The 21,544-nt window shown below is 37.4% G+C and overlaps 2 protein-coding genes across 2 annotated transcripts; both read right to left on the minus strand.

Moving 5' to 3' along the window:
- Positions 1-2,993: 2,993 nt before the first annotated feature.
- On the minus strand, positions 2,994-3,803 carry LOC125910360 (olfactory receptor 4F15-like). Its single transcript, XM_049614118.1, is given in 3 exon segments — positions 2,994-3,631; positions 3,663-3,747; positions 3,750-3,803. Coding segments are annotated over 3 exon segments (777 nt in total).
- Positions 3,804-12,626: 8,823 nt separating this feature from the next.
- Positions 12,627-13,586, minus strand: LOC125910361 (olfactory receptor 4K14). The gene has a single exon (XM_049614119.1). The coding sequence runs from the start codon at positions 13,557-13,559 to the stop codon at positions 12,627-12,629; it is 933 nt and encodes a 310-aa protein (XP_049470076.1). The 5' UTR covers positions 13,560-13,586.
- Between the last annotated feature and the right edge of the window lie 7,958 nt (positions 13,587-21,544).

Raw genomic sequence — 21,544 nt, forward strand, 5'->3', positions numbered from 1 at the left:
TTTTTTTTTGAGACAGAGACAGAGCATGAATAGGGGAGGGACAGAGAGAGAGGGAGACACAGAATCCGAAACAGGCTCCAGGCTCTGAGCTGTCAGCACAGAGCCCGATGCGGGGTTTAAATTCACGGACCGTGAGATCATGACCTGAGCCGAAGTCGGACACTTAACCCACTGAGCCACCCAGGCACCCCGATACAACATTTTAAATAGATAATAATTTTACTAGGCTATGCCTTGGAATTCACCATTTTGTACCAACTTTTCCAAATTCATTATAAGATATATCATTATGTATATATTCTGGTCTTTTATTTTTGACACATTAATAAAAAAAATTTGATATGTTAATTCTACTCTATTGCCTCATTTTCAAATTATACAAATATTGACTACCCCTTGCCCAGTTCTATGAAACATCCTTTTATCCTGTACCTCTCATTGTAATTTTGGCCATTCTGTTCTCCATGGGGTATGTGGTAGTTGATTCCTCATTTTTGTGTTTGTGAGGTTCAGCAAAACGGTCTTTAGAACAAACTAACAATTTTAACCTGTGTTTCTTTTAACCAATTTCTTCTTAGTAAGACAGACTTTACACAAATTCTAATAGCTGCAATTTGGGTGATTACACAATGTTTTATATTACAACATATAATAATATGAATTCAGAGTTAGACTGTGTGCAGTATTTTATACCCTGAACAACCAAGGAGCATAAGGGAACATTCATATGATTCCCAAATTTCAAGAAAGTGACAGTTTGACCAGCTCTATTCTGTAAAGGTTTTTTGTTTTTTGATTATTGTTTTTCCTGGTTTTTGTAAAAGGAATTTGTAGGGTTTTTTTTTTTAATTTTTTTCATCATGATAAGTGTACTTTTTAATTCCCATCCTCTATTTCACCCATCCCCCACTACCCTTCCCTTGGTAATCACCACTTTGTTCTCTATAGTTATGAGTCTATTACTTTGTCTCTCTCTTTTCTTCCCTTTGCCTATTTGTTTTGTTTCTTAAATTCCACATAAAAGTGAGAGCATATGGTATTTGTCTTTCTCTGGCTGACTTATTTCACTTAGCATTATACTCTTGAGCTCTGTCCACATTGTAGCAACTAGCAAGATTTCATTTTTTATGTATATGTATATATAAATATTATATATATGTACATGTATATATATTATGTATATGTATATGTACATATACATGTATGTATATGTACATGTGTATATATGTATATATGTGTGTATATATATACACACACACACACAGAGGTGGGTATATATACCCCACCGCTTCTTTATCTATCTCTCATCTATTAAATGACACTTGGACTGCTTCCATAGTTTGGCTACTGTAAATGGTAATTTTGTCTTGTTCAATTATCTTCTGAGTAGCAGATGACTCTTACTTTTATTTCCAAATTTTCAGTCCTTTGTAGTCAAATATTTTTAATTTCTGATTCAGATGTTCTTACAGATCTTGTATTACAGATTTAATGACATTTCATTTTATGATGGAATGTTATCATATATTTTTCCCTGCTTCATGGCTGGAATCAATATCAGCTTATACCCAGGTTCCAAAAGAAACAGATTTTAACAGAAAATTAAATGGACATTTCAGGTGGCCTCAAAATAAATCTCATGAAATTTCCAAATTGGGAAATTTTGCCTAAAAAGACTTAAGATGTTTACCATCAGAGGCAATATTTATTCTTAAAGTTATAAGATATATCATCATGTGTAATTTTCTTTTTAAAAAAATTTTTTTTAACGTTTATTTATTTTTGAGACAGAGAGAGACACAGCATGAACGGGGGAGGGGCAGAGAGAGAGGGAAACACAGAATCGGAAGCAGGCTGCAGGCTCCAGGCTCTGAGCCATCAGCCCAGAGCCCGACGCGGGGCTCAAACCCGCGGACTGCGAGATCGTGACCTGAGCCGAAGTCGGACGCTTAACCGACTGAGCCACCCGGGCGCCCCAAATGTGTAATTTTCAAACACAAAAGGAGGAGACATCATGGAAGATATTTCATTCTGCACAATTGTAGATTAAAAAGAAGAAATATGAAATACAAAGGGAAGTAAATTTCACTCCACTATAAGAATAAAATTTCAACAAATAAAGTTTTTAAAAAGGCATTGTTTTGCTTCGTGGGGTGGTGAACTGTCAGTCCTGCAAGTCTAAACAGCACAGGCTTAATGCTTGAGTATGGAGTGTTCAGTGCTGCTTTGTATCCACGGTTAAGCAATACTACATAAGAGTTCCTTCTCTTTAACATTTTCTAAACCCCATCCTAGTTCTACTCTCTTTAATGAATGTTATTTCTTAAGTCATATCTTTTTGCTGTCACTTTATACATTTAAAGGGAATAGTTGAAAGCAAAGTTGAGATGAAAAAGATAAAACATTGTCCTCTTAGATGCCAGATCCTAATACGATCTCAAACACTAATAACTGTTTAACTATTTCTTTGCCCAATGTGTTACTTTCTGCATATACGATTATCAGACAATACTTAATATATGACAAAAATTATATTCATGTAACTGAGTGCATCTATTAACAAAAGTAACAACACACCTGAATCAACTTAAGGACAAGCCTGATTTGCTTGCCAAAAATAACTTAGGAGAACCAATCATCCTTTACATAAGAATATTTTCAACCCAGTGACAGAGAAAAATATCAGCATACACCGGTACCTCTGCAAATGTGCCTTGAAATTCAAAAAACTTTCCAAGATTCTATAGACCAGTCAATATGTAAGTCAAACAAAAAAGTGTATTTCAGTAATTTAAAATCTTAAAATATGCAAAATAGCCTTAAATAAATTTATAATCACACTATTGGCCATTAATATGAAATAAACTACCCAAGATATTTGTGCTACTGAAATAAAGAAAACAAATGGTCTTAAGATAATATTTAACCCTTCAATACTTGTGCATACAGTATTGCTTGCAGAAGGCATGACTTGTTTTCTCATTTAGAACTATTTAGAAGATCATCCTCAAACTCCATCTCCTCATTGCCAGCTTCATGTCCTTGTTCCTCAACGTGTAGATAATGGGATTCAGAATGGGTGTGATCATAAAGTCCAAAATGGCAAGAAACTTATCCACTGGCACTGTGGGAAATGGCCACACATAAACAAAGATGCACGGTCCGAAGAACAAAACCACCACAGTGATGTGAGCTGACAGAGTAGAAAAGGCTTTAGACAAACCACCTGAGGAATGTTTCCATACAGTGACCAGGATGAAGATATAGGAGATGAGCAATAAGAAGAAGGTGCCCATGGAAACGAACCCACTGTTGGCATTAACCATGAATTCCATTCTGTAGGTGTCTGTGCAGGCAAGTTTGATAAGCCAAGGAAGGTCACAGTAAAAGCTATCTATCTCATTAGGACCACAAAAAGGCAAATGGACAACAAAAGCTACCTGGACCACTGCATGAATGAGTCCAATAACCCAAGCACCGGACAGAAGCAAAATGCACATCTGTGGGCTCATGATAGTCAGGTAGTGGAGGGGCTTGCATATGGCCACATATCTGTCCAAGGCCAGAGCAATGAGCAAGACCATCTCAGATCCACCCAGGACATGAAGGGCAAACATCTGGTGACACACCCCTGAAAGTATGTGGTTTTGTGCCCAGAATACAGGTCACAATCATCTTAGAAACCCTTAAGGTGGAAAGACACAAATCAATAAAGGAGAGTTTAGCTAAAAGGAAGTACATGGGGGGTAATGTAAATGAGGATCAAAGGTCACTGTAAACACAAGGAGGTTTCCCAGGACCATTGTTACAGAAAACCTGGTAGAGAAAGCAAGGAGAAAATGTAGCACTGGTCCATAGGTAGAAAGTCCCAGGAATACAAATTAAGACTTCAGAGTAATTTGCTTCACATATTGGCTATATCTAGTGATACCTAAAAGACCAAAAGCAAAATAATAAAGAATTTATCAAAAATTATTATTTAAAAACACACATTTAAGCTTTTATTAAATCTGATTTAGGAAGAAATCTTCGTTAAAGCTATAAGGTTTTTTTTTTTTTTTTTAAATAGTGTGTTAACTTATCCATTTGGCTAAAATACTTAATAACTACTATTCCTAATAAGCATCTACCATTTGCCTAGTACTATGTAAAGTTTTGAGGTAAAACACTGATCCTGACTTCAGGAGATTTACAGGTTAATGTTGGAATTAGACATTATAGCTTTACATAATAGCTATTTACATATTATTTACATAATAGCTTTACAGAATTCTGATAATTGATTTAAAGGAATGAATTGGGAAGAATGTGTTTCTTAAGCAGAATCATAAAACTGCAAGTGGCCCTTCCTTCAGCAAGATCCTCAGGGCCCTTCTAATGGAAGAAAGTGGCAATATCAGGAGATCCAACAGCTGGACATACATTTCTTTCTATGAAAGTCTCCCTAACCTTTTCTTCTTCAAACTGCATCTGAGATCAAGGAGGAAAACACAGAAATGAAAAAACTAATTTTCCCATTGTATAGAAATGAAATTTTACTTAATTTATTTATTTTTAAATATATTGTCAAGTTGGTTTCCATAAAACACCCAGTGCTCATCCCAACAAGTGCCCTCCTTAACGCCCATCACCCACTTTCCACCTCTCCCCTATCCCCCATCACCCCTCAGTTTGTTCTCTGTATTTAAGAGTCTCTTATGGTTTGCCTCCCTCCCTCTCTGTAGCTACTTTTCCCCTTCCCATCCCGCATGGTCTTCTGTTAAGTTAATCAAGATCTACATGAGTGAAAATATATGGTATTTGTCTTTCTCTGACTGACTTGTTTCACTTAGCATAATACCCTCCAGTTCCATCCATGTTGCTGCAAATGTCCAGATTTCATTCTTTTTCATTGCCAAATAGTATTCCATTGTATATATAAACCACATCTTCTTTATCCATTCATCAGTTGATGGACATTTAGGCTCTTTCCATAATTTGGCTATTGTTGAAAGTACTGCTATAAACATTGGGGTACATGTGCCCCTATGTATCAGCACTCCTTCATCCCTTGGGTAAATTCCTAGCAGTGCTACTGCTGGGTCATAAGGTAGTTTTATTTTTAATTTTTTAAGGAACCTCCACACTGTTTTCCAGAGTGGCTGCACCAGTTTGCATTCCCACCAACAGTGCAAAAGGGTTCCTCTTTCTCCACATCCTCTCCAGCATCTATAGTCTCCTGATTTGTTTGTTTTAGCCACTCTGACTTGTGTAAGGTGGTATCTCAGTGTGGCTTTGATTTGTATTTCCCTGATGATGAGTGATGCTGAGCATCGTTTCATGTGTCCATTAACCATCTGGATATCTTCTTTGGAGAAGTGTCTATTCATGTCTTCTGTCCATTTCTTCATTGGATTGCTTGTTTTTTGGGAGTGGAATTAGCTGAGTTCTTTACAGATTTTGGATACTAGCCCTTTATCTGACATGTCATTTGCAAATAATTTTCCCCGTTCCGTCGGTTGCCTTTAGTTTTATTGATTGTTTTCTTTGCAGTGCAGAAGCTTTTTATCTTCATGACGTCCCAATAGTTCATTTTTGCTTTTAATTCCCTTGTCTCTGGAGATGTGTCAAGTAAGAAATTGCTGTGGCTGAGGTCAAAGAGGTTGTTTCCTGCTTTCTCCTCTAGGGTTTTTATGGTTTCCTGTCCCACATTCAGGTCTTTCATACATTTTGAATTTATTTTCGTGCATGGTGTAAAAAAGTGGCCAACTTTCATTCTTCTGCATGTTGCTGTCCTGTTCTCCCAGCACCATTTGTTAAGTGACTAACATGACAGGGATGTCCACCCTCACCACTGTTGTTTAACATAGTGTTGGAAGTCCTAGCATCAGGAAGCAGACAACAAAAAGAAATCAAAGGCATCAAAATTGGCAAAGAAGAAGTCAAACTTTCACTTTTCGCAGAAAACATGATACTCTACATGGAAAACCCAACAGACTCCACCAGAAGTCTGCTAGAACTGATACATGAATTCAGCAAAGTCTCAGGGTACAAAATCAACGAACAGAAATTGGTTGCATTTTTATACACCAATAATGAAGCAACAGAAAGACAAATAAAGAAACTGATCCCATTTACAATCGCACCAAGAACCATAAAATACCTAGGTATAAACCTAATCAAAGATGTAAAAGATCGGTATGCTGAAAACTATAGAAGGCTTATGAAGGAAATTGAAGAAGACACAAAGAAATGGAAAAACATCCCATGCTCATGGATTGGAAGAATAAATATTGTTAAAATGTCAATACTGCCTAAAGCAATCTACACATTCAATGCAATCCCAATCAAAATTGCACCAGCATTCTTCTCAAAGCTAGAACAAACAATCCTTAAATTTGTATGGAATCACAAAAGACCCCAAATAGCCAAAGTAATACTGAAGAAGAAAAACAAAGTGGGAGGCATCACAATCCCAGACTTTAGCCTCTACTACAAAGCTATAATCATCAAGACAGTATGATATTGGCACAAAAACAGACACATGGACCAATGGAATAGAATAGAGACTCCAGAACTGGACCCTCAAATGTATGGCCAACTAATCCTTGACAAAGCAGGAGAGAGTATCCAATGAAATTGTACTTCAGATGGTAATTCTTAAATTTGGGGGTCCTGCTTTAAGAATTTGGCATTTAAATTACTTACTTGAAGGATTCTTTAGACAAAAATAGTTTGATTTAAAGACTATTTAAATATTTATGTTAAAGAAAAACATTTATAAAGCACAGAGAACTAAAAGAGGAAGCAGCTTATCTCTTAGTGACTACAGGTAAATAAATATTTAAGATGCCTTCAACTTCAGGGGGCCTGGGTGGCTCAGTCAGTGGATAACCCCACTCAATTTTAGCTCAGATCATGATAGCAGGGTCATGGGACTCTCTCTCCCTCTTCCCCTCTCTCCCACTCATGCTAATTATTTAAAAATAGAAAAAGATGCCTTGAACTTCACTGAGCAAATTCTCAGTGACCTACTCTTCTGTCCATAAACAACATTTTTTATGAGGTCACAGTTTTAGAATTAATATATCCTAGTGATGTATTTCTAAGAATGCATCATGGTCCATTAACAGAGACTTCTCACATAAGCAAATTATTCTAACCATCCTTTAATAGCAACTACTCTTATAGATGGATAATGTGACAATTATCCAGGGGTTCTCAGTCACGACTGTGAATTAGAATTACCTGAAGTAGTTTATAGTAAAAAGCATATTTCTGGGATTTGTTCCCAGAATTCTAATTAAGCAAAGCAATGATGCATCCAGATTGTTTGCATTTTAAAAGCATCTCAGGTGATTTTAATGTAAATAGTCTTCAAATTACAGTTTGAAAACATTGTATTCTGTATTTTAATTTATTTCAAAATAGGAAAGTGAGTTTCATAAACCCTTCTTCAAAATTCAAAGAAATTCCTTTATTTAAAATCTATAGTGGAATTTAAGAAACAAAGGAGAAAAAGAGAGAGAGAGGAGACAAACCAAGAAACAGACTCTTAACTAGAGAGAACTGTTACCAGTGGGTGGGTTGATGGGTAAAATGGGTGATGGGGATTGAAGAGTGCACTTGCAAAGAGCACCCAGTGTTGTACGAAAATGTTGAAGCACTATATTGTACACCCGAAAATAACATTACACTGTATGTTAACTGGAATTTAAATAAAAATGTGTAAAAAATAAAATAAATGTATGGCTCTCTGTGCACTGACAATGACAAGTTCCCTGCAAAAGTCCACAGTGGGGAAAACTGGTGACTTTACTCACTCAAGTTTCACTAACATGGCAAGCAGCCATCCTTACCCAGTCCAGACACCTCAACTGCAGGGATTTCTGTGCCTAAAGCGAGGGTGCAGGGTTCATATCCATCTTCATGGATCTGACCAAAGCAAGAAGAGCTGAGCAGAGATTGGGGATGAGACAAGAGCCACGGATACCTCTAAAAAGTCATAAACACCTGTGGGATCTAGCATCTATTTCAGCATTTACTCTAGGACTGGTTCTGTGCTAAACATGCTGTGCGTGTGTGTGTATGTGTGCATAGTAACCGGACAAAATACAGGGTCCTCAGGAATCAGAGAAAAATTGAGGTAATAAGGGAAGCCTTCGCTAATCATCAGGACTGGATTAAGTTTCCGTCTCCTATACTCTCAGACATCATGTTTATCTCTATCATAGCTCTCACCTGATAGAATATTTTGTGACTATATACTTGCTTTAATTCCACTAAACTGGGAATGTGTGTTCCTAAATACTTTATATCCACCCCTAGCTCTATTCATGGAATCTGAAACACAGCAGATGCTTGACAAACATTTAATTGCATAAATAAATGTGTGAATAGTATTAAATATACCTTGATGGTAAAAAAAAAAAAAATGGCTATGTGTAATGTCTACAAAGTCAATAATTAGTATTACAACATTAAAAACCAAGGAAATTAATCCTAAGGCAGATTTCCTTTTAAGTTCTTTTCCCTCCCTCCCCCCCCCCTCCCCGTTACAGGCATTACAGAAGCACTGCAGAAGCTGAAGTGTGTGTGATGTGATTCTTGTCCCAAAAGAACACTGTCTCAATTCAAGTGGAAGACAGTCCAAGACTAGTCCCTTCTCTGCGTCTCATTCTCATGAACTCTCTGGAAAGCCCTCAATTTTGGCATTTTAACCAGGACTACGTGCAAAAGAGTACTAATCACCCCCTCACTGGGACAACCACAACAACTTATTTTCCCCTCATTTTTGGGACCAGACTGACCACAACTGCTGTCTGCCTCACACAACTGAGAAATCACTGCCATGTCCCTGACAGAAAGCTGCCTGAGGTTGGGTCAAAGTTGAGGTGTACAACGTAATAAATCCGTTTGTATATACTGTGAAATCATCATCACAATACAGGCCCCCAACTACATGACCAGGAGGAAGGAGGGCTGTACCAGAGGCCGACCCAGAGAACAACCCTTACGGGGAGCCGTTATGTGGGACCCATCAAGAACGTGCCCAGCAGGAACATCACACAAAGAGGGGACACTGCATGAGGAGAACACGCGGGGCACGCTCTTCCACAGCAAGAACCCGCCCGTGGACGCCACACGCTTCTTCTCCACGGCCCGGCACCGCCTCTACACCTGCGTGCTGACGGTCCACCTACCTGGCCGAGATCCAGGGTCCCCAAAAAGTGGCTGCTGACATCTAAGGATCCTCAACAGGAAGCAGGCCACGCCTCGGAGGAGTCCCCGCTGGCCAGCGCCCCCACGTTGTCAGGAAGGCCCATCTGCCCTCCAGGCGTCCACGCCCACCTGAGGTCTCACGGAGGCAGCCAGGCTTCCCCCCAGTGTGTGTTCGACCAGCGGCCAATCCTGCCCGGAGACCCCCTGGACATCACCGGCCGCCCAGCCAGGTGGTGCCATAGACGTGCAAGCACAGAGGTCCGAAAGAAGGCAAGCCAGGGGCACCACGTCCTGACCACACTGTCTGCAGCCCTCCTGGCGGCGCCCGGGGCCCTGGCCCAACTCCCCACGGCGCCTGCGCGCCGCCCACCTGAGGTTCCACCAAGGCCTGCAGCCCTTGCATTCTCAGCACACCTGGGAATGCGCCGCCTCACAGGTTTCTGGGTCCTACTCCGCGCGGTAACGCTTGCTGCTGTTTCTTTTGATTTTAGAGGCAACAGAAATGCCCAAACAGCTGAAACTTATTTGGCCAGAGGGTGGGGAGAGGAGTCAGGGCAACCAACACTTTTTGTCCCATTTCTTCAAAGGGAAACTCAAGTGTCCCTGCAAAATTTTGCAATAAAGCCATTAAGAGGAAAAAATGAAATAGAGTCCCATAGAAATGCTGTTTACTTATAAAAAGATTTAACCTAGAAGACACGACATATTTTTCCTCCTTTTTTATTTTAAAGTATTCTAGCAGGTTTATAAATACAACTTTTAGGGGCGCCTGGGTGGCTCAGTCAGTTGAGCGGCTGCCTTAGGCTCAGGTCATAATCTCACAGTTTGTGGGTTCCAGCCCAGCATCGGGCTCTGTGCTGACAGCTTAGAGCCTGGAGCCTGCTTCTGACTCTGTGTCTCCCTCTCTCTCTGTTCCTCCCCCGCTCATGCTCTCTCTCTCTCTCTCCTTCAAAAATAAATAAAAACATTAAAAAAATTTAATAAATACAACTTTTATCCTTCAGATTTTAGGCCTTCTTTTGCTCTCTTCAAAATGGGATTTAACCTGGAAGACACGACATATGTTTCCTCCTTTTTTATTTCAATGTATTCTAGCAGGTTTATAAATATAACTTTTATCCTTCAGATTTTAGGCATTCTTTTGCTCTCTTCAACAATATAAGAGAGGAATAAGGTGTCATCTTCCTGAAAGCTTTTTATAACCACTCTTTTCTTTGTTTTAAGTATAATTGATGTACACAATCCTATTAGTTTCCAGTGTACATCAGTGATTTGATATTTTGATATATTATGAAAAGGATCCCCACAGGAAGTCTAGTTGCTAGGTGTCCACATACTAAGTTACTATGATATTATTGACTATATTCCCTATGCTGTACTTCATATTCCTGAAATTTATTTTATAATTGAAACTTTGTGTCTATTTCCCTTCATTTATTTTGCCCATCCCTCTCCCTCCTCCCATACGACAACCACCAGTTTGTTCTCTGTATCTATAAGTCTGGGTCTCCATTGTTTGTTTCTTTTGTTTTTGAGACTCCACATGTAAGTGCAATCATATGGCATTTGTCTTTCTCTGACTTACTTCACTTACCATAAAACCTTCTAGGTCCATCTATTTTGTTCTGAATGGTAACATTTCCTCCTTTTTTAATGGTGGAATAATATTCCACCATAAATATATTCAACTACTTCATTCATTCATCTAAACTTGGACACTTAGGTGGCTTCCAAATCTTGGCTATTGTAAATAATACTGAGTGAGCATAGGGGTGTATATATCTCTTTGGAGTTTTTAAACTCTTTAAATGTTTACATATAAACATAAAAAAAAATTAACTGTCTAAAGTCTATGAAACCAAAACACAGTATTGTTGCAGTAGCAAGCAAGGGGAGTGTTGAGAAATTTTTCCTAAGGCAGATGTTTTCAAACTGTGTTCTTTTAGTGTTTATGCAAATGTGTAAGATTACAGTCATTAGAGAAGCCAGAAGTACCCAGGAGCATGTTTCTCCTGATTAAAAACATTGTCTAAAATTACTGGAAGCTTCATCCAATTATTCACATAATTTGAATATTACCCAATTCTCTCCTTTGGTTTGGTGTTCCAGAATCAACATATAAGAAAATTGTTTAAATTCTCTGACCATTTGGTTAATATAAAATTTAACTCTTGCTTATGATTATCTTTTTAGGTTCCAAAGACATTTAAAAGCTCAGCATAAGATCTGAATCTGTCATACTCAAACATACTTCCTAATAGATGACTCCCCAAGGGACAGATCAACTCATTAAGATGCAGTGTAGATCCAGTGTTTAAAAATCTGTGGGTAAAAATGTTTTAATTTCCTGATCCAGTGCATATTAAATAGTAACACAATACCTTAATTTATACCATGAAATATTGAGCCATAAAATACTGATTCTTCCCATGTGAAAATTAACTTCTGTAATTGAATTTCACTGGCATACATTCATATTTTTCAATAAAAACGTTAAGCATAATACACATTCATAAGAAAAAGTACACTTTTTAAATCAATAGGATCTTGAAATAGTGTCTTTTTTCCTCCTTGCAGTCTTTCAAAGCCAGGAGAAAGATTCATAGAGCATTTTATTCTTGGGTTAGTTTCCTTGTGCTGAATGTCTCGTGTCTTGAATGCCTATGAACTGACAGCTCTTGCTGTGTTGGACTATGATTAGGAAAATAAAATCCATTTTATATAAATATTTTAGACAAAATAAAATAGTAAGAGAAATCTCATTGTAACAGAGTTGAAGAGGGGCACCTGGGTGGCTCAGTCAGTTAAGTGACCAACTTCGGCTCAGGTCATGATCTCATGGTTTGTGGATTCAAGCCCCGCGTTGGGCTCTGTGCTGACAGCTCAGCGCCTGGAGCCTGCTTCAGATTCTGTGTCTCCCTCTCTCTCTCTGCCCCTCCCCAACTTGTGCTCTCTTTCTCAGAAATCAATAAACATGTAAAAAAAGTTCTAAAAAAACAGAGAAAGAAAATCGCCAAGTACAAAGTGAAATTGTTGGGTTAAACGTGTATGTACGTGTATGTGTGTGCATATAGATTTATATTATATAGTTATTATATGATCATACTAATGTCATAGTACAATGGAGTTATAGTTATAAACTATGCTTATAATATAAAATTATATAATATTGTGATATACAAAAACTAATAATAAGTGATATTATAAAGTTATATTATAAAATTATATTAATAATATAAAATTATATTATATAGAATAAAACTATATATATATGATTTTTGTTGAAATCAACTATTTGTCTGAAATATAACACAATACAAATTCTATCAATAAACCATCAGATTGAAATATTTGAACAGAATCATATTAAAGAAATTATATACACTGAATGAGTAAGAACATGTAGCTCTATGGAAAGCTGGAATTCAGTGAGAAGTCACATGTTGGTTACACAGCTTCTTCATAGCTGTTTTCATCTCTTTATTTCTCAATGTGTAGATAAGGGGGTTCAAGAGAGGAGTAAAAATGGTATAAAATACAGATAAGAGCTTGTCCACAGAGAACCGACTGAAAGGCCACACATAAATGAAAATGCAGGGCCCAAAGAAGAGCAGGACTACCATGATATGTGCAGAGCAAGTAGAGAGTGCTTTGGATACCCCACCAGCAGCATGCTGTCGGACAGTGATGAGAATAACAGTGTAGGAGACCAAGAGGAGCACAAAACAGCTCATAGAGAGCAACCCACTATCTGAGATCATGAGTATACCCAAGACATAGGTGTCCATGCAGGCAAGCTTGATCACAAGAGGAAGGTCACAGAAGAAGCTGTCCACTTCATTGGGGCCACAGTAAGGTAAATTCACAGTAAAGGCTACTTGGCTGATGGAGTGCACAAATCCAATGACCCATGAAACCAACACCAGTCCCATACAGGTTTTCCGACTCATCATGGTCATATAATGCAAAGGTTTGCATATAGCCACATTTCTGTCATAGGCCATGGAAACCAGAAGCACCATCTCAGCCCCACCAATGAAGTGCAAGAAGAAGATCTGAGCCATACATCCTCCAAAGGAGATGAGCTTTCGATCACTAAGAAAGTCCCTGATCATCTTGGGGGTGGCAAATGAGGCTAGCCATATGTCCAAGAAGGCTAGATTTCCCAGCAGGAAGTACATAGGGGAAGAGTGCAAGTGGGGGTCAGAAATTACAGTGACCACAATAATGAGGTTACCCAACACAGTGACCACATAGATCCCAGAGAAAAATATAAAGAAAAAATGTTGGAGATGCTGTGAAGTGCAGAGTCCATACAACACAAATTCTGACACCAAGGAATAATTCTGCAGTTCCATTATCTCAAGTTTCAGATTTTGTTCTGAATCTATATAAAGAAAAGAGATGGATATGAAAGGACCTGTCAACTATCAGGCACATGAAAGTGATCAACTAAATTTTATCAGAATATAATTTTAATTTGTAAGACATAACATAAAATAGAATACAGAGAAGATTAAAACAAAATCCAACAGCGGAGTTTGCTTTTCTCCCATGTTCAGGCTGCTTGGAATCTTCCTTTAAAAAAAAAAACCCACTTTATTAAAATAAAACGTACCTACCTACCAAAATGCACCCATTTTAAGTGTAAAACTCAACGATTTTTAAACAAATTTACAAAGTTATGCAACCATTCCCATAATGCTTGTTTTGAAATCTTGACAATGTAGACTCCTTCCAGATTTCTCCTGGTAGTCATTGGACTATCTTCTTCTACTGTATTTGTTTGCTCATTCACAAGCTCACTCATTCAGACCATATCTATGTAACATTGACAGTTTCTCATTCTCACTTAATTCAGTTGTTAAAGCAATTAGCATAAAGAGAAATAAATCAATTAACCTAGGATTTATATAGTTCCCTAATCTCTTTTAATCTCTTTTAATCCATTGGGTTTGGGATTAAAAAGCCAATGATCCAATTCATTTGTAGATTTATTTTGTATAAATTGACTACTTATGATAGGATTTGGGGATGGCTTCAATGCAAAAGATGTTTTCCAAGACCTCTCAATAAGGACCAGAGCATAAAACATGCAATAATATCTTGGTGCGTAGCTTTTACAATATACATGAGTGGCTGATAAATTCAACATTTGATTAAAAATGTAGTTCTGAGTTTCCATAAGAACTGAGATGGGATGAATAAGTCTAATCCATTTATCATGAGAAATGAACTGGCACCCCAGTCTTCTCACTAGGAGGAAGATATTGTATAAAATGTTTTATAAAGACATTGAACAGAATTCTTCATGGGTAATTTCACAAAAGATGTAGAATTGTCCTCGTTTGAGTTTTTTTTATGTTGGCCCTTTTTAAAATTGAAGGATATAACATGAAATAATAGTTGGTAATACTTCTACAGGGAACTAAAGTAACATATTCCATATCTGAAATATTCCAATGATGTAAACAGATATAGTGATAGAATTTAAAAATCTAGAGGAATTCATGGTTGTTATATCTCTTTTAGTCTACTCAAAAAGCACCCATCTTGCCCAGGCTTTTGTCAGGATAATAGGAATTCAAATTCTTTAGTTCCAACTTGACATTTTCCAAATCAACTATTTTAAAAGATTTAATGGCAAACTTTCTGTGAATAGGTACTACCCCTCTTTAGAAGGGGATTATAGGGGTACCTGAGTGGCTCAGTCTATTGAGTGTCTGACTCTTGATTTTGGTTGGTATCATGGTCTCAGGGTCATGGGATCGAGACCTAAGTCAGGCTCCATCCTGACCATGGAGCCTGCTTAAAATTCTCTCTCTCTCTCTCTCTCTCTCTCTCTCTCTCTCTCTCTCTCTTTCTCTGCCCTTCTCCCTCACTTGGGCTGTACTCTCCCTCTAAAAAAAAAAAAAAAAAGGAGAAGGAGAAGAGGAGGAAGACAAGAAGGAAGAAGGAGAAGTAGAAGAAGAAAAAAAAGAAGAAGAAGAAGAAGAAGAAGAAGAAGAAGCAGGAAGAGGGGGCAGAAGAGGAGGAGGAGGAGGAAATTATAAATCTGAAGTTAAAGACCACTGTGGACACAATAGCTATAATCACAATTCAGGATCTGTTCACAAGTTTAGTTAGATGACCCTGACACTATCCTAGCATACATATTACTGGGTTTAATTTAGTGTTTTCTAGAGATTAAGTGAATGGAAAGTTGAAATAATCAAAAGGAAAACTCAGGAAACAAAAATTTTTTAAAAATGTTTAACTTTCTATTGAATTAAAGATGCTCTAAAATTAGATATTGGTGATAATTGCACTCTGTATATATACTAAAAACCATTGACTTGTACACTTAAAATAAGTAAACTTTATGGTATGTAAATTATATACCAATAAATCTCTTTTAAAAATGTAAGTTAAAAGAAGCAGAATAAATGAACTTAAGTAGGGCTCTGATTTCAGAGAACTCTTTGTGATTTACAACGGCATTTTAAACATTATTCAATGAATGTTAAATTTGTAATCAGAAACAATTACGGTTGATTTTGCATACTTATAAATGCTACTTAAAAAACAAATACAGCACCTGGGTGGCTCAGTCAGTTGAGATTCTGACTCTTGATTTCAGTTCAGGTCATGATCCCAGGATCATAGGATTGAGTCCCATGTTGAGCTCTACACTGTGCACGGAACTTGCTTAAGATTCTCTCTTCCTCTGCCTTTCTCCCCCGACTTGTGCTCGCTTGCTCTGTCTCTCTCTCTCTCAAATGAAAAAAAATAAAATAAAACAATAACAAAATTTGATTTTAACTGACAAGTTAATTTATTTCCTCCAATGATTTTTGTAAAAATACAACACAATAAATTAGTCTCTGGCTAACTTGTATATTCAGACACATATTCACTAAATATCTATCAAAGGCTGTTTACTAACCTGGAGTTAAGATGCTCACTGCTGATGCTGCAGATCTCTCAATTTGTATTTCAAATCTACTATGTTTGAATGGAACTTTTGAAAACATGCGGTTTTTGTTTGTTTGTTTTTTCTGTAGAGGATTTAATAATCTCTTTCTCCTATTCCTGGAAAATAATTCAGGAAAAGCATCACTTTAAGAAGCTAGAGAACTTCATATGTGAATCTTCTTTTAACTTTAGATATAAATATCTATCTCTTCTTTCCCTCAAGCTAAGAATCCCTTAAAGATGGGACATTGATGGCCAATTACCGTAATGGAGCTTGGGGAATAAACTATCTTCAAGTAGAAATTTGTGCTAATAAATCATGTTCATTTCCCCAAGTGACAAAAAAGAAAGATTTTAAAGATGTCAAATTCTATAAACACATTTGCAATTATTTAATGTATACTTATCCAGTTAATAGACTGAAAATGTGCTTTTCCTTTAGATGGCAAAATTAACAACATATGTTTTATTTTAATTTTTTAACATTTTTTCATCTTTTGAGAGACACAGTGCAAGTGGAGTAGGGGCAGAGAGAAAGGGAGACAGAATCTGAAGCAAGCTGCAGGCTCTAAGCTGTCAACACAGAGCCCAACACGGGCTCGAACTCACAAACTGTGAGATCATGACCTGAGCTGAAGTCAGCTGCTTAACCAACTGAGCCACCCAGATGCCCCAACAGCATACATTTAAAAAAATATATTGAAAATCTGCCAACCTTGTACATTTTTTTTTAATGTAACTTTGATCATGCAAAGTTCTTTGGAGCATCAGATTTGTATGTGCCAAATATTTCTCCAGATTCGTATGGTCATGTATAATGAAATTTCTTACTGTCTGGGTTACTTTGTACATTATTTATGATTATTATCCCACTTACCTCCCTGAATCATTTTGAGGTTAATTCAAAATTCTTTTGCTAATGGCCATATGTCAATTGCAAATATCCTAGAATGTTCTGGTGAATGATCGTCATGTTTGCAACTATTCACATTACCTTCAATTCCATATTAGGTGTTTGAGCATAACCCAGTTGAGAAGGGATGTCAGTGCCAAATCAGTATCTGGGTATAATAAGATGTTTCATGTTCTAAACTGGCTTTAGATTATTGTGTTTCGCTGTAAAGGAATCACAAAACCTTTCTAAGTTTCTCTTTCTCTATTTAAAACACACAATAATTGCTGAAGAAAAATTGTAGAACTAACTTCTATGCATCAATGTCATTTGTTTTTGATATTCAGTCATTATGCAGGTACAAATATGCTATGTAAAGCCAAGAATTATGGAGAAGCTTATGACAAATAACAAGTGAATGTTTGATTTGAAGGTAGAGTAAGATTTCCTAAACATGATGATTAATTTTGTGTGTCAATTTGGGGAAGTGTTTTTGGATGAAATTAACATTGAAATTCCTGAACTCTGAGTAAAATAGATTCCCCTTCACAAGGTGGGTGGGACTTATCCAATCATTTGGAGACCTGACTAGAACAAAAAGACTGGCCTTCCCAAGCAAGAAAGAATTCTCCAGTAGACTGTCTTTGGATTTCATCTGCATCACCAGTTCTCCTGGGACTCTAGCCTTCTAGTCTACAGTATAGATTCTGGACTTGCCAGCCTCTGAAAAACACATGAACCATTCCTTGTAATAAATATCTCCCCACCCCCATCTCTGTCTCTCTCTCTCTCTCTCTCTCTCTCTCTGTCTCTCTCTCTCTCTCTCTTTCTCTCTTTCTTGAAAACCTTAACTGATATGCTAACTATAAATTCAGTAATAGAAGAATTCAGAAAGCAAAATAACAATATACAAAAATATGTAAAATTAAAAAAAATCCTTTGTATTTGAGGAAGTGTCACTTATATCCAACTACAAACTAGTTAACTCTATTTCCAATCTTGTGACCCCCAAAGTCACTACATAGTGTTGTGTAGACTTTAACTGCTCAAGATCTACTGGGGGGCCAAGGTCTGTGGGGACTAATATCTAGCCTGTGCCCCACCCATCCAACAAACAATATATCCTGACCAGGCCTTTGGAAGTACTTTGGAAGTACTTTTTTCCTAACCCACACAAAGCTCCAGTGTGGCTACATTAGCCCTGATGACAAAGTCCTAATACCCTTGACACAGAAAAAGTATTTATAAATCAATAAGTGAGGGAAACCTGAAGAGGAAAATGAGGAAAGAATTCAAAAAAAATTATTTTTTAAAAGGAAGAGAACTAATAGTCCAATAAACATTAAAAAGTTGACCTCAATAACCAAAAATAACAAGAGATACTTGTATTCACATATCAATTTGTAATAAATATATCAAACTCATGGTCAGGTCTGATGAAAATGGATAATTTAGTAATGAAAGTAACAATACAAATTTAAATGCCTGACATCTACTGAGGGCTTACTCTATGCCAGCACTATGTTGATTTTTTTCAATTAATCTTCACAAAATTCTAATGAGAGAAACACTATCATTCCCAGTTTACAAATGAGGACACTGAAGCTAACATGTTTGGATGCACACACTGTCAGCTGCAGAGTCGTTGCTCTAACCCAGGCACAGAATCCATATTCTTAAACTGTGGAATGCTGCCTCCCCACTCCTAATAAGATTGTATGTCAGTAATGAATATTAACTTATATGTTAGCTAACTAGAATTTAAATAAAAACTTCAAACAAACAAGTAAACAAAAAGAATGTCAGTACAACTGTCAGATAGCCACTTTGGAAATATAAATCAAGTTCCTTGAAAAATGCCAATAGACCTTGACCTAGGCATTTCTATAGTAAAAGATGTCTATTACAGAGTTGTGGATTAATATGTTAAAAATTATAACAATTTAATTTTGCCACAATACGTAATATCAATTAAAGTAGATCAGTGTATAGAAGGTAATGACAAGAAAAATAACATTTTCAATACATATTTCAATATGTTAAGAAAGGATGATGGTGTTTTGTTTAAAAACAAAAAAGGATGCTACACTACACATGTAGTGTTCATTTGTAGAATGCATTGGTGAATGAAACTGATAAAAATTGCTTCCCTTACGGTACTTACATTCTCACAGAAAACAAAGACACATAAACACAAACAAAATAGTAATTTACAATAAATGTAAGGGAAAAAATCAAGCAGGTTAAGAGATAATGGAAATGCCAGAGTTTTGGGGCACGTGGGTGGCTCAGTTAAGCGTCCGACTTTGGCTCAGGTCTTGATCTCCTGGTTTGTGAGTTCCAGCCCCACATCAGGCTCTGTGCTGATAGCTTGGAGCCTGGAGCCTACTTCGGATTCTGTGTCTCCCTCTCTTTCTGCCCCTCCCCTGCTCATGCTCTGTCTCTCTCTGTCTCTCAAAAATAAATAAATGTTTTAAAAAATTAAAAAAAAAAAAGAAAGAAATGCCAGAGTTTTAATTTTAAATAGGATGTTGAGAATAGGCTTCATTGCAAACGTGACTTTTGACCAAAGACTTAAAGGAGGCGATGGGATCCTCCAGGAGTACATCTAGATGCGGAAAGTGAAACAGAGAAAACAGCCAGTGAAGAGGCACTTAGGTGGCTGCTGCCGACTATGTTCAAACAATTCCCGTGACTACAGTGGAATGAAGTACAGAGTCGTTGGGACGGTAAACAATTGTGGGTGGTGCCCAAATCCTGTAGCTCCCTGTAAGACATATGCTATATATTAATTAATTAATTAAGACATTAGATGGTTCCCATATCCTTTTATAGGTTCTGCTGAGAACAAATGTAACATTTGCATTCATTTGTCACATAATGAGAAATGTTATTAAGGCATTTTTTTGACAAACATTTAATTCTTACTGTACGACAAATTTTTCTAGGCATTATGATTGAGTGGTGTTTTACTTTTGGGTAATCTCAAACACTTTCAAGATTTTGGGATATTTCTATAGGACATTTTTGCTCTACCACATTGTATATCTGTGCCAAGTTTTCCCTGAAGGCACATATTCAGGAGAGTAAAACAAATTCTTTTTAATAATTAAAACGAACCCCAAAGCACAAGGAAATGACAAATGGTCTGCCTTAGTGGGTGCTGAGATCTCATTTCAGTGGAGAATTGTTATCTCTAGTACCTCAGAGCTAGAATGCACCCCAGATGTTGTCTCGACCAACAGCACAGCCTTCCTATCCACTTCCACTTAAAGACACCAAGAACAGGGTTTTGAAACAGCTTTGTGATTAAACATGAGATTTGTAGACTAGCTCTACTCCTGACTTGCTGTGTGATCTTTGGAAATTGCTCAACCTCTCTGTGTTTCATTTTCAGTGTGCCAGATGTTAGTCTAGGCACTGGGGACACTAGCAAGTTCCCCACCAAGACTATGATTAGTGTTGTAACTACTTGGGGGACTTTCTGGCAGATTTGAGAGCACAGGGTGGCTGAGAGGATGGCCAGCTTACCTCCAGATTGTTTCAAATGCTCTTTTCCCCGTCAAGTTTTTAAAAACACATTGCTCTCCTCTCATGTATATAAGCCATCCCTAGGCTCAACAGGGCAGGGCAGTTTTGGGAATGATCCCCTGCTTTCTCCTTGTGCTGCCCTTCTGATAATAAAGCTCTCTTTGATCAAAACCAATGTCTCAGACATTGACTAACTATGCATCAGGCACACTGACAAGTTTGAGTTCCTTAAGAAATTTGGTGAGCCAGCCAGGAGCCTTGTGTCCCAAGCAGGCCAGCCCTGGCCAGAGGGGTGACCTCATGGGAATTTCCCACAGCTGCTTGGATTGCCATTGAATCCAAGGAAATTCCCCTGGCTGCCCCAGAGACCTACAATGGCCTCTTCTCAAGGCCAAGCCTCAATTGAAGCAAAGACATATTCCATGGGCTCTGGGAGAGCTTCTGTTGTTGAAGAGTGTGTTTGTGTGTGTGCAATCAGCAACTGCATTTCCTCTCATTTGCTTTCGGTTCTTTTTAGAAATCTTTCCAAAGAAGACCTTTAAAGAGGGACCCTCACATTTTGCAAGATGGAATAGTTGTACAGCCATCCTTAATTGCTTTTGTTGATGGATCATTTGCTTTTGTTTTTCTCCCACAGTGCTAAAATACTGTTAGTCCTGTCTGTCTGCCTTATCTGTATTATGGGGAACACCAGTTCAATCCAGAATGTAGTGATTTGGGTTGCACTATGCAAACTGGTCTTCTTTTAGCTATGCTTCTATGAATCAAAAGAAAACAATCATATTCTTTTGTAATGTATCTTGGCCACAATACAATTGGAACTGTTGTTTTGCAAAACCAGGAATACTGCCCCTGAAACAATGCAAAGTCCTTTAACCTCTCTGGAAACTACTTATCTAAATCATTTTGCATCCCTGAGACTGAAAGCAAAAAAAGGAAAGAAAAAGGACTTTTAAAAGTACAAAT

This window comes from Panthera uncia (assembly GCF_023721935.1).
Source record: "Panthera uncia isolate 11264 chromosome B3 unlocalized genomic scaffold, Puncia_PCG_1.0 HiC_scaffold_1, whole genome shotgun sequence".
Taxonomy (NCBI): Eukaryota; Metazoa; Chordata; class Mammalia; order Carnivora; family Felidae; genus Panthera; species Panthera uncia.

Coding starts and splice junctions, on each gene's coding strand:
- LOC125910361 (XM_049614119.1), bottom strand. CDS start 13,559: ATGGAACTGCAGAATTATTCCTTGGTGTCAGAATTTGTGTTGTATGGA.